The 15,000-nt window shown below is 32.5% G+C and overlaps 1 protein-coding gene across 2 annotated transcripts in view; it reads left to right on the top strand.

Annotated features, from left to right (window-relative positions):
• The window catches only part of LOC137646968 (zwei Ig domain protein zig-8-like), a 37,368-nt gene extending 23,229 nt beyond the window's left edge, over nt 1-14,139 (top strand). For both annotated transcript variants that reach the window (XM_068380039.1, XM_068380038.1), the window contains exons 2-7: nt 951-1,534; nt 6,364-6,584; nt 7,513-7,723; nt 10,028-10,155; nt 10,458-10,629; nt 12,157-14,139. In XM_068380039.1, coding sequence (XP_068236140.1) covers nt 1,486-1,534; nt 6,364-6,584; nt 7,513-7,723; nt 10,028-10,155; nt 10,458-10,629; nt 12,157-12,296 — 921 coding nt within the window. In that variant the 5' untranslated portion in view covers nt 951-1,485 and the 3' untranslated portion in view covers nt 12,297-14,139. The remainder of the gene's footprint in view (nt 1-950; nt 1,535-6,363; nt 6,585-7,512; nt 7,724-10,027; nt 10,156-10,457; nt 10,630-12,156) is intronic.
• Nucleotides 14,140-15,000: the final 861 nt, after the last annotated feature.

The raw sequence follows: 15,000 nt of genomic DNA, 5'->3' as shown, positions 1-15,000 counted from the left end.
ATTTACATTGAGATGAGATTCACTTATTTACTTGCGTACCGCTGAGATGTTTTGTTCACCCTAGGTGCCATAGCAAATAAACTCATCTTATATATATTTATTTTAGTTCAAGTTATTACAAGCTAAACAGCTTTAGCAATCTGATTGAACAAGTGTCCTCGTTCTATAATTATGAAGCAATAATTTAAAAAAGGACATACACAAATTAAGTGCATGAAATCAACTTTGTACTTTTAGCATTTCATCCAAACAAAGAGAAAAGACCACGTATCAATATCAGCCACAATTCCTTTTTTTTTTTTTTTTTTTTTTTTTTTTCTTTTTTAGTGTCCCACAAGGATGATGATATTATGAATAGTACTTGGAATTTATTTCTTGTTTTTGTATGCTTGTTGTGGAGAGAGAGAGAGAGAGAGAGAGAGAGAGAGAGAGAGAGAGAGAGAGAGAGAGAGAGAGAGAGAGAGAGAGAGAGAGTATTTATAATTATCCAAGTTTATATATATATATATATATATATATATATATATATATATATATATATATATATATATATATATGTATATTTATATATGTATATATATGTATATATATATATATATATATATATATGTGTGTGTGTGTGTTTATATATATATATATGTGTGTATATATATATATATATATATATATATATATATATATATATATATATGTATATATATATATATATATATATATATATATATATATATATATGTGTGTGTGTGTATATATATATATATATATATATATATATATATATATATATATATATATATATATATATATATATATATATATATATATATATATATATATATATGATTCAGGAATTTTGAAATTGACCAGACTGGAAATTGTTCAACGTGACATGAATTTCATCGTATTTTTGGCATTTGATTTTCAGAGTTTTTTTTTATATCTATTTACAGATTGTACGCTCAGGCAGAACAGCAAAGGAATATCAACCAACGATAAGTATTTCCGAAAAGAATTACTGAAGATCTGACTTTTTCGTTGAAAATAAAAATGAGTTTTCCTGTGGCAGCAAGACAAACTCCATTCCAATAAGACCATTTACGCAGAAAATGGGTGATTCAGCATAAAGATTACTGAAAAGGAAATAGTGAATATTCTGTGAACAATAATCAGATAATTTGATTAAAGATGAAAGTATTTAATGCTACAAGGAAATATATCGTAAAATAGGACTATATTATACTACGGCAGAACAAACAATTAAAGGAATTAGTGACGTTATTCTAGGTGAAATATATTTTATTGACACTGAAAGGAGTATCATTGGAACTGGCTCAATCTACTTCGATTTCCCTCATCTTTATCATTTGAACATGGTCTCAGCAATCCTTCAGCAAGTGAGGTCTCTTTTCTGGTGACCTGTCAGACCAGGAGAGAATTGACAGTGGAAAAGTGTCTGTTTATCGACTGCCGTTTGCTTCCAAGAAAATGCCATCGGCTTGGATATTACGCTACCTGCTTTTCTTTTGTTTAACAAGTGAGTAAAAAATACAGATGTCCTTATTACCCTCTGTTCTTTTATGTAGATTTTATTATTTCAACTACTTTTTCTGACTACTAATAATAGTTTTGCTTTTATTTCATTTGTTTGATGGATGTTTAAGTTTTTGAGTAACAGTTTTCCCTTTTATAAAGAAAAAAAAAATTGTTGAAGTCACAAACTTTCTTAGTTTTTATGTATCAGCTACTTGGAATATACATCTTTGAAGAACCTTTATACATGTTTGGTAGAAATTTTGACTTGATCCTTTAAAATCAATACTATTTTCCCTAGCTGTGTCAATGTTGTTCCGTGCTAACCTTACCAATGAGATGATTACACTTTATCTTTATTTTATTTGCTTATTTGTATTACATTTGACTTTCATGCCATAATCAGGCTGAGTCAACATAACTGCTTTTACATATAACAAAAACTCACAAACGTTTCTCTCAGAATATTGTTTTTTTCTTTTTTTTTCTTTTTTTTTATAAAACAAAAAACCCGATTAGAAAAAATATTTCGCAATGCATTTTAGACATTATTTTCATGTGCAAAATAGAATCACGTCAACAAATATAACTGGGAATAATTCCATTTTCATCTATTGAACAACTTATTGCATTCTCAGTAATGTATAAACACTACAATTTCCATTATTACAGTGCTACACTGCCTTCAATTAATTAAACATAACCAAATGTGGACGTAAAAGAAAATAAGGAGTACTGACCATCCCTTACAAAAATATCCACGCAAACGAAAAAAAAAAAAAAAAAAAAATTACAAAAATTTCTAATCTCAGACCGCATGATGACAGGTTGAATGGTAAAACTTTTTATTAATTAGTATGATGACCAAAACTATATTGCATGACAGCAAAAATTTACGTAGATAGAATTATCATTCGCATATCCTTTCTGTTATTCTCTTATTTGGCTTTTGGGCAAAGAATGACTCATTCTGTTGGTCAGACCGAATTTTATCACGCAAGGCACAAAAGGTTGACTTATCTTCGCAATGTTTTTATTTTTTTTTTCTATTTACTTGGAAGTCGAAGGTCAACTCGGGAAACTCTTATATATAAGAAAAATATAGATTTGCTTATATGCTTCTGTGGCGACATTCCTTCACTGTTGATGTTGCATTTTTGTATTATGAATACAACAGGTAAAATTGTAGCTCTAGGAAAATGTTTATGTCGATCAGTGTTGCCTGAACTGATAGTGATATAAATATGAAGGTATGTCAGCTGAATATGCAATCATTGTCACGTGAGAACGAAGTCTCTGAGTAAATACGGTTACTTGTTCACGATCAACACAGTTTAAGACGACAAGTAATGCTAATAATATAAAGCGCCTCTGGTCGTTGCTTTTAGGCTAATATGTTTTGTAGCTTTACATTTTTTTCAATCAATGCATATTATTCGACTTTTTGTGAATAAACCTTCGTTTATTACGTTGAAGGATTTTTATTTTTATTTTGACACTGCTAATAATAATAATAATAATAATAATAATAATAATAATAATAATAATAATAATAATAATAATAATAATAATAATAATAATAATTTACTCATACTTTCATAATAACTCATTGCCTATCGAGACATCTTCTTGACCATATAACATATTAAGTTGTGTGGTTTACCTGGATATTGTTATTATTATTGATATTATCAAAAGGCAGAATTTCACTCAATTATGAGGAAAAGTATAAACGAGCACCGAACTGCTGCCTATGTCAGTATTTCTTCTGAAAACAAATAATTGAACAGCAATTCCTGAAGAGTCTCCAGTTTACATGCTGTACTCTGTTCCACGGAAGCCTATATGGTCCATCGATAAGGAGAAGTACTGTAATCTCATATGTGGCCACGCCCTTGCATCCTGGTTAAACCACACCCTAAAGTCTAATTCAGTGGTTAACCACCTGGGATATTGATTTCTTCCCCCCTGGGATCTAAGAGTTTTTAAATTTATTTACTTTTGCTAAGTAGGTAGTAGGATCTTTTGTACATATATATTTACATGAATGCACACACATACACACACAAACACACACACACACACACACACACATATATATATATATATATATATATATATATATATATATATATATATATATATATATATATATATATATATATGTGTGTGTGTGTGTGTGTGTGTGTGTGTGTGTGTGTGTGTGTGTGCGTGCGCGTGTGTCTGTGAGTGTGTTTGTGTGAGTGTGTATGTGTATGCGTACGCGTGTGTGTTTTAATAGGCTTAAACACACGCACAACACATGTAAGTGACAAGAGGCCTTATTTTCCAATAAGATAAGACGACTCGTCATCAGGTCAATATATCGATAATATCAGCGTTAAGACATTTTTATTTAAATACATACCATCAGGTTTTATCAACACATTTGCAGAAGTTATGCTTATCTGCCTCCTTTGGTGTGTGGGTATCAACACATGTTCATAATACAATAACATGTTTATTTCATATGCATATTTAGATTGTTCGAGCTAACATATAAACGATTTTGTTATGAATACAAGATATTCAATACATTCAGTATTGACAGTAGAAAATATAAATTTACATTCAAATTGCTTCTAGATATTAACAGTAGAAGAGAGAGAGAGAGAGAGAGAGAGAGAGAGAGAGAGAGAGAGAGAGAGAGAGAGAGAGAGAGAGAGAGAGAGAGAGAAAATCTCTTCCTTCACACGTAAATAACAATTAGTGAACTTTATTTCGTTGGTCCTTTATTGTAGTTATTACAATAAACCGGAATGTAAGGACACAAACGCCCACACACACCGACACAAAATTAAGTGCACGCAATACACAGACACGTTTATAATGCCAATAAAATCATATGGAATAAAGCCAATAGTCTTTAATATCTTGCGCTGGAAAATAATAAAAAACTTCATTAGACATCGTATTAGGATAATCTAAGTTATCAATTTTATAGAGAATTCAATTACAAATTCTCTCTCTCTCTCTCTCTCTCTCTCTCTCTCTCTCTCTCTCTCTCTCTCTCTCTCTCTCTCTCTCCGTATAAACAGGCAAGAAAGAATTTAGCACTGAAATAGTGTGAGCAACGAACAAAATTAAATATTATCTACCATGTCCCAGAGACCAGCTTTCTGCTTTCAGCTTTTCCTGTCATTAATGCTGCTTTCATACGTGAATGGAGATAGGGAACTCATTGCATCCTCCGGCCTCTTAATTTCCTTCTAATGTCGCCATTTAACATCCCTGCAATTATTGACATTCGCTTGGTGAATGCTCCGTCCCACCCCCAGCGGTGCTGCCTGTGCCCCTCATTAAGGGCACCAGAGCATGATGTAATCAGGGCATTTTGACGTTTCGAGCACTGCGTGATTCCCCGGTGGTTTTATCGGACTCTATCTGTGCCTGTCTGTTTTGAGTTACGGGGAAGCTTTGCACACAGGCACATACGCACATGTATGTAAAGACACATGCATTTTTATGAACGTACGCATACACAAACACACACAATATATATATATATATATATATATATATATATATATATATATATATATATATATATATATATATATATATATATATATATATATATATATATATATATATATAGTTCATGTGATCTGGCTTGTTTCGAATTTTCAGTAAATATGTTTTTGTGAATTTTTGTTGAAAATTTCAGTCATTGTGTAGTTGTGTAACGGAAATTTATCAACCCCATTAGCGTTTGGAATATATTCAGGCTCCTTATCACTCGGTATTCTCATTGTTTGTTTTTACTGTGGTCAGATTATAGAATGATCTTCCTAATCTGGTAGTTGATTCGAGAGAACTCGAGAAGTCCAAACTTGCTGCAAATGCATCCTGCTTGTACAGTTTGCCATTTTTCATATTATATATTTAACTGGACTATTTTAACGTTGGTAATGATGTTAATACATTTTCTAACTTTTAATTATTTTTCATTTATAGTTTGTTCGTTTTTTGTTCATTACATATCAGCACCGCACTGAGCTGCTTTTCCATTTGAAATCTTAGCGGCTATAAACCTTTTTTTTCTATTTTCTTTTTTATTTATTTTAATTAGGGTTTTAGCTAGGCTAGGACTAATGCCAATAACACTAAAGTATTTCATGCTACATCCACGACTATGGAGATTCATTTTGAAATGTTGATGAAATATTCCTGAAAGATTACTTATTGTAATATTTTTTTTTTCCACAATAGTTATTTATCTATGTAATCCTTTAGGCAATAATTTATATTTTCAATTGCTTTTGAAAATTTTAAATAAACTGGTTAATAATACTGTATATTCTTTTCTGGTAATTACACCAACAATTGTACAACGTGAACGAGATTTTTTTTTTTTTTTTTTTTTTTTTACTCATTCTTTGTTATATAATCAATTCAGTCATTTACATTTGTTACTGAAATACTTAGCTTGCAAAGTGGATCAAATAATTTCCCCCTCCCCCCCACCTGTATGTAAAATATGCACGCCATAGAGTCCATTAAACTATATTTTTCATGCATCGCTGAAATATTTTGACGTTCCAACCCGAGAAATATTGTCCTCATTTAACACCTCGATAAAATCTTTAGACAAAATAATTGATAATTAAATATTTCAACTATATATCAAAATACTAATTTTTCCATATGATACCGAACTTCATAAACCACAAACGAATTTACATTTTCCTAATTTTCAATTAATAAACCGTCATCTCCACAAACAAACCCTAACAAGCATATGCATTGCTCATTAATGTTAAATGGCTAATCAACGCCCCCTTTCTCCTGCAGAAGTAAGCCTAATGGTAGTGGTGGTGGAAAGCAAGGTGAGGGTGGACGCCCGCAACAGCAACACAAAGGAAGGAGAAGAACAGCCGCTGGTTGTCCCGGAGTTTGACCCCAATGAACCAAAGGAGCCACATTTCGCCGAGGATTCCCCGAAGCAGGTGGTGGCCTCAGTCGGATCCCCAGCCCATATACCCTGCAAACCAAGGAACCTTGGTGCCAAGTCGGTACGTTATTCAGGAGCTCTGTGGATTTTATTGCTAATACTACTACTACTACTACTACTACTACTACTACTACTACTACTACTACTACTACTACTAATAATAATAATAATAATAATAATAATAATAATAATAATAACCGCAAGTCTGTATGTTTTTCAGTAGCTGTTTGCATTTACTGTATCTATTGCTAATATCCAAAACAATATCATGTTTATTCCATAACGATTACTTTTTCATAAAGGTCACTTAATAATGAATTAATCAATTAGTTCCAATGCATCAATGGTTATTATATTTATATCCCTAGTATTAATATGCAACGATTTATGTCATCAATCAAGATTAAAATTCTATGCTATATGATAAGCAGGTTTCATTTGGGAAAGTTGAAAATACTTTTCTTAATGCGGGAGAAAAAGTACTGCATTTAGAGTGGTAATATATTAGATTATTTATAGGCATCGAAAATTAATCACCTATTGGGAGCCAATTTATAAATATGTTTAAGTACATTAATACACAATTATGCCATTTCTGAGTGGGGATACCTTAACGCGGTAAAATGATTGGTGGGACGCCATGATGAGCTGAGCTCTACTAGTTAGATACACCCATACTAGGTAGGTTTGCTGTGAGCGATCAGATGAAAACCTCCCATCATCACCAATCTGCAGTTGGCCAGCGTGGTGAAGAAAACAGGCAAAACCCCAGACATAATTAAGGATATGCCTGAGGTATTTGTCCTGCAGTAGAATTGATTGAAATAGTTGCATTTGTTGTTTGTTATGCTATAGCACACAGAAAGAAGCAAAATGATACCGCCGTTCTTAGTTGGCATAGGTTATAAACATAAGCATAAATACAATTATTATTACTACCACTACTGTTTCTTCATGATATGATAAAACTACTACTACTGTTACCACAGGTTTCATGGATTCGTCACCGTGACCTCCACGTACTGACAGTAGGATCCTTCACGTTCACGAACGATGAGAGATTCTCCGCGCACAGAGATGCAACTACAGGGGATTGGATCTTGGTCATTCGGAGGCCCACGACCGCCGACTCGGGCTTTTACGAGTGTTCCATCTCCACAAAGCCTGTCACAGCAATTGCTGTGAAACTCAATGTAGTTGGTAAGTTACTGTTATTCTTTCTTGCTTCTTGTTTGTACTATGAATGGGATTGAGATCGAGATAATCATTTGAAAAAAACACATCATGATACGGCATGTAAGGCTATTCACGAATAGGAAATAGCGCGCCTTTCGTGTCATTTCGTTTGAATAAATAAATCATAATTCGTCATTGCAAAGGAGAATCCATGCCAGATTGAAACCACAAAATTCCTGCCTGATAAAAGCACCTGCTAAAAAAGAAACAAGTCAGCAGTATACAGTATATATAGCTCAAGCGGCGTTCCAGGTTTTCTCGCCCAACACGTCTTTACAAGTCTGGCACTGTTACATGCCCGTCCGGAATTTAGATTCTCGAAGGCGGAAAGACGGATGTCTGAACAAACTATTCTCTTTTACTCACCTTCCCCCCTGTCTCTTCCCATGTCTCCTCAACCCCTTTCTCCTTGTGTATATCGTTATGCCAGAGATATATGGGAACATTATTTGATGCAGTTAGTTTTTTAATTATTATTAAAATTTAGTTCTGAGAGAGAGAGAGAGAGAGAGAGAGAGAGAGAGAGAGAGACTTCATTAACCTAGTGACCCAAACCAAAAAGCAAAAAAAATAGAATTCTGGATAGTTGGACAAGGTATGATAAATATTTACTCTCTACCTCGGATGGGGAATTATGAATATTCACTAAATTCAATCAGAAACTGCAAACTTCGGATGAGGCCTTCGTGAAAACATTATTCTAACTTTATTTTTAGAAACCAACGTAAGAAAATGTTGCACGAAACAGTAACAAAACCCGCTGATTGACGATCCATATTCGGTTTGGGAATACAATGGTTGGAATAGTGAATTACCATATCATGAATATGATCACTATAAGGATTCTACGTTTCTGGCCCCTTGGAGATTTACCCCGATTTCAAGATATTTGTTATGGAAATTTGTTTGATGATGGAAATATGAGTGTTGATGTTAGTATTCTAAATAGACTCTTGCAGATGGACTTGATATGTGTATTATAAGATTTATGGAAAGATGAATAAAGAAATAAATTCTAGAAATAACAGATTAAAGAGTCGTAAGGTGAATAATTTGTTAGCATTCTAAAATGGCTCTCTTGTCGATGGATTTGATACACGCATGATAAGGTTTGTGGTTAGATTTATAGAGGAAACGTTTAATGAAATAGAGATTTATAGGAACTTTTAATGAATACTTTGAGGTTAGAATTTTAAACAAACTCTCTTTGCCGATGGATTGATACAAGCATGGTGAGGGTTATGGGTACATAATTAGAAGAAATGTTTTATGAAATTACTATTCAAAGAGACATAAAATTAATACCTAAGATGATGTTATTTGACAATCAAGGAATCACTACATAGGTGGGAATTATATATTAGCTCTGTGTTAATAAACAACAGGGGGATCGAAGGGGATAGGATATTATGAGAATACACAAGGAGACATACAATACGAAAAATATTTAAGGTGAACTGTTTTCCTTCATCAAGAAAGAACTCTTTAAGGCCAGGCGACTTCTAATGTTGGAAACAAAAAGTAAACACTACCTGTAATGGTTCGTAATACGAACCATTAAGCATATATCTGTATGACCGAATTTTCATTGACAGCAGGTTTCATAAAATTCTAAATTTTTGCAGCAAAAAAAAAAAAAAAAAAAAAAAAAAAAAAAAAAAAAAAAAAAAAAAAAAAAAACATACCTCCACTCACTTAGTACTTGTATATTTTATCGTGGTAGTTTCATGATAAGTAACACGATTAAACATAAGTATATGCTCTTTATTCACTTATTTGATTGCCGTCCAAATCTCATCATTAGAAAAATATTGAGAAGGCATCACATATGGTGATGCCTTATTTTTTGTGAAAATAGGCCTACTAAGTAAATAAAAATTGACTTGCGTTTCATTGGCTGCAAATAATACGGTAACTTCTCAATTGGGACCAAATTATTTAGTAATTATTTCCTCAAATTGACGAAAAAAAATATAAAGATGAAATAACGTCAGTAATTATGGCAATTTGTAGATATGAAAAATACCGAGATATTTATTTGCTTTTCATTTCCAACTTATTGAATATACCCTAGCTTTCACCTGAACAATTCTTAACGAAAGTCAATTTTATAATTATTAAAAAAAAAATAACTAGATATAAATTTTTTCAAGTCAATACTGCCTGCTCAACAAGGAAATGAAAGTTAAATTCTAAATGTGAACAATTTAAACATTTCATTTTCATAATAGTTGTTAATAACATAAAATCTTTTCACATTCATTCCAGTCCCAACGGTAGAACTTGTGGGCGATGGAGAGATCTACCTTGACAAGGGCAGCACACTAAATCTAACATGTGTTGTTCATTTCACGCCCACCCCGCCCGAGTTCATCTTATGGTATCATAGGGATAAGGTAAGATCGTTATGTAAATTTTGGACCATAGTTAACCTTTCCAATTACCTTAGGCCAGTGGAATTTAAATTTGCCCTAAGATTACATAACCGGAGCCAAAGGCTCCTTCCTCATTCATTAAACTATATACGGCGGAAAATTCGTTAATCAGAGGCATCTGTAACAGTAAAGTGCAGTATTTGCTTACAGAAGAATAATGATTGTATGTACTATTTCTAGCAGTGTTTATGTGTGACGTAATGAGATATCAATATCTTCATTCCTACAAATACTCATTCTTACGTTTTTCTTTTTTTTTTTAGCTCGTGAACTACGGCAAACCAGGCCGAGCCATTAGCGTTGAGACGACACACGACGGAGATACTACAAGGTCGTCTTTGCTCGTCCATAACGCCACTATGTGGGACTCAGGAAAATATGCCTGCAAGCCTTCAAATGCTCCTCGGGTCTCAAGAATGGTCCATGTTTTGAGGAGTAAGTATACGGGGCTTTTAGTACAGTTTCTTAATAATGGTGATAAATTTCGAGAGTATTATGATTTTTGATTAATTATTGTAAATTTGGAGAGTAGTATTGTATCTTAATAATGATGATGAATTTTGATAGCATTGTTTTCTTAATAATAGTAGTAATAAATTTCCAATTCGAATTTAGGTCTTAGGTTCGATATAACTGTAGGATAGAAATGTATTTCATTGTACAATCGATAGTATTAATTTCCATCTATAATAATAATAATAATAATAATAATAATAATAATAATAATAATAATAATAATAATAATAATAATAATAATCCGAAAGAATATAAAACTATCAAAAGTGTCGTAAAAACTAGTCCAAAAAAGAATTGTATTAGGAACAATAAATTGCATTAGTAGCGATAATGATAACCCCAAGATTATGAGAAATGGGAAGCTAAAATAATTTCTATTATAAATCCTCACTGTGAAAAAAGTAAAATATGAATTTAGTGTGGGTAGGAGAGACGAAAAGCTTACAGGATACTACATCCTTTAATCGCTCCATCGTTCTTGTAAATAAGTTCTAGCTGAAGCTTCTCCCTTAAAAAAAAAAAAAAAAAAAAAAAATCTACGAGAGAGAGAGAGAGAGAGAGAGAGAGAGAGAGAGAGAGAGAGAGAGAGAGAGAGAGAGAGAGAGAGAGAGAGAGAGATAAAAAAGTACCCAAGAGATGATTGAATTTTTAAATTATGTTCCCTGCGGTCTATTAAAAGAGTTTTATAATTAGCTTACGGTCTTGGGAGTAGATCCTTTATAAATGAGTAGCATTATAACGACTAGAATTTGATTCCTTTGGACTTCTCTGTTATTAACGAAATCCAAGAGAACAGGATTAAAGTATTGCAAGTTGAACCATAATTTCAGGGAATTTGTGCTTTATTGCATGGCCTTTGTTCATATGGAAACATTCCTTTTCATATGGTTTATAATGTCATATAAGATCTGTAGAAAAAAGGTTAGCCCTAAAATTTAGGAGACAGCAAAGACATGACAATGTATCAGGTCTTCATAGAGAGTTTTTTTTATATATTATTCAATGGTTATATTTGATGATTTGGAATCTTGGCAAAATACCTTTGTCACATATAATGGAAGATAATGAGAATAGTAATGCCATGGAAGATTTAATTGGTTTGGTGATTATGATGCCTTGTAGGCATTGTAAAGCTTTTGATACCTATATATGTATGTATATATATATATATATATATATATATATATATATATATATATATATATATATATATATATATATATATATATATATATATATATATATGATTAATTTAATTTCACAGTGTAATATTCCAAAGAAAAATCGAATATAATGCACAGTAAAACCAATGGTTATGCAATATACAATAGATCTGTAATTGATATTACTTTGTATGCCATCGACAAACAAAATTAATTGTGAAATAAAACCAATGAATATAATGAACACCCCATTTTTAATAATCTTTTTGTTTTCCCACTTCAGGCGAGACACCGGCAGCGATGCAAACCACAACCAGCAGTGCACATTGCGCAAGAAGTTCCCTCCCGCTCTTCCTTTCATTCCATCTCCTCACATGCCTCTCTTCGTTCTTCATATCCTACGCTCATTCCTTATACAGATAAGATATTCATATGTAATCACGCTGGGAGAACCGAAAATAAACTGGATTATATCCATGCGAGAATCCCCGTTATTCCCGGATGTCTTGTTACATTTGTCGAGACTTCCCCGATTCCGGCTTTCTTGGATGAAGCTTGGACGACACTCTGCCGATTCCCTAGTTCCTGGAGGGATCTCAATCAGGGAATGATTCCCACCATGATTGATGCGACTGCAAGTTCAGAGAGGAGTCTTTGGCTGGCTTCATTACTCAATGCATGGCTCCTTGTTGCCATGCGTTGATCTATAGACGTTCTAAAGACTTGTAATAAAAAGATGAAATTTGTTCATGTATAGGAACTATTAGCATATGAGCTCATTATACTCCCGAAGAGTTACATGAAAGATATTTGTTAAGTATGGTACCAGTTCATAATGGAAATAAGTCACATTTAGAGAAATAAGGAACACGAAGGGATTTCTTGACTCTTGCCTTTATGGGATGAATCTATGAATTAGAAAGGAAGTCGAGACTGAATTCTATCTACTTTTACTTAAGGGACACGCCCACAGAAATCATGGAACAGGAGAATAAAGGAGGAGGAATGAAAGTCATAGGAGATTAACAATGACAAGGATTACAGCTATTCAGAAGGCACCTATTTTGCGTGGAATTCCTTTATGGATGTTGAGCAATCATAGCTTGTTAGTCTATTACACACACTTGGGAAGTGAGGTGTGCGAATGAGGGGGATTGTGGCATGGGAACAGGGAGGTGGAGGGGGAGCCGTTGGGAGGCTTTGGAGTCATAGCGGAAACTCACTAGTATTCTAGTCTCGATGAATGAGACTTGTCATTCAATTACTCGTACTATAATTGTTGTCAGTGTCATTTAACCGATGGATGTTGAACAATTAAAATTAATACTTTTGTTATGATGATGATTAATAAGGCGAAAAGAAATGTATAATTTTGCATATTTTGCACTCAAATATGTATTACAATAGATTAAACATAACCTTTTATGAAAAATAGTTGTCATAACTGTGATATATCTGTAAATATAAAGAATATATTAAGAGAGTTTAAATGGGAGAGTGGCATTTTATCCAAATTGTCTGTTGACAAGAGACTGAACATTTCCACAAATTCACAGGAAAAGGTTCAACTCTAAATTTCATAAGGTATGATGACAGTATTCATAATAAATTTAGCTACCTTTTTGAACGTCGAAAACCCAGAATTTAGTTAAAATTGAACAAGAATCGTGACAAGGGCACTTTGTATAAATAATGTAATTTAATCAAAATCGGATTTAAAAAAAAAGGATTTTAATTTTTTAGTTTTCTTTTCAATGATTTTTGGCTGACATATCGGCTGATATATTTGTGTATATGTGTATATGTAAAGCTCATAAAGTATTTGGTAAAAGGAAACAATATTATCCTTTTTATGTCTAAAGCTCTAAAGTGTAAGTTGGCCAACGCCTGAATATATCTGTATTCTAAGATATGAGGTAAAGACAAAATACTACATTTCTTCATAATATCTATTTTTTTTTCTTTTTTCAATCTTCTCCAATTCACTGTCAGTTTTCTACAAATATTTTCTTAAAAGGGACTCATCAAGTTCCATCATTTCTTGGTACAACTTCATGTCCCTTATTTCATAATTGGACTTTCCTTTATAAATTCATTAAGTGACTTCATTTCCGGTTTGGACTTCCCTTCATAGACCCAGTTTCCTCAATTTTTCTTCCGGACTTTCCTTGTGTAGTGAAATATTAGTTGGCGGGTTTAGTATAAGTCTATTGTCTTCCGGGGAGAAGATCTCCATTTGTAAAATTATATAATAAACGTTGAAGCAGCTTTTGATCAATATTTCTTTTGTTTTGTTACTTTGCCCTACTTAAAAAAAAAAAAAAAACATTCTAGAATATCAGCATCTCACTTGGACGCATTGATAGAAAATATAGTATATTTGTCATAACAGAGAAAAAAAAGAATCTCAAAATTTCTTCGGACACTTGCCTTAAAATGTCTGCATTCAGTCATGAATCAATCACTCCTAAGGCAAACTATCCAATGAAGAAAGATGTAAAAAAAAAAAAAAAAAAAAAAAAAAGTTCTTACACAAGAATTTCTGAAGCAGGGAACAAATTGGAGCGGAATGTCGACGGTCTTTTACGTATTCACTGGAAGCGAACATTAATATTCATAGAATCTTGTCACGCAAGAAGCTTTTGTGATTATCAGTTTGTTTCCAAATTGGATTTCAAATTGAAAATATAGATAAACTGTATTATGATATGCTAGTTATCAATATTGTCATAGTAATTGGATTCAGTTATATAGAAATTCTGGGTAAAATAGTTGGCGTCTAAAGATATTATTCCACTGAAAATACAAATATAGAAGTTTTGTATCAGAGTAGCAAATAAATTACTGATCATATAATGCCATTCAGTTAACATATCGCTTTACTTTCAAAATCAGTATTTCTTCTAAAGAATGTGAAATGGAAGGATGCAAAGCAGTATACCTTTGATAAACAGATTTTTTTTTTTTTTCATTGCAATCCTAAACATAATGCTGCCCGTAATTCCTGCATATTTGTGTTAAAAGCCATCAATACTACCATTGCTCCATCTCATATTGCAGCTACTGCTACCACCACTACCACTGCTGTCACTATCAATAAATCATCAACAACAACAACTAAAACAAC

The sequence above is a fragment of the Palaemon carinicauda genome, chromosome 9 (assembly GCF_036898095.1).
Source record: "Palaemon carinicauda isolate YSFRI2023 chromosome 9, ASM3689809v2, whole genome shotgun sequence".
Classification (NCBI taxonomy): Eukaryota; Metazoa; Arthropoda; class Malacostraca; order Decapoda; family Palaemonidae; genus Palaemon; species Palaemon carinicauda.
Note: the sequence above shows the minus strand (reverse complement) of the source record. Positions and strands in the feature narration are given on the sequence as shown.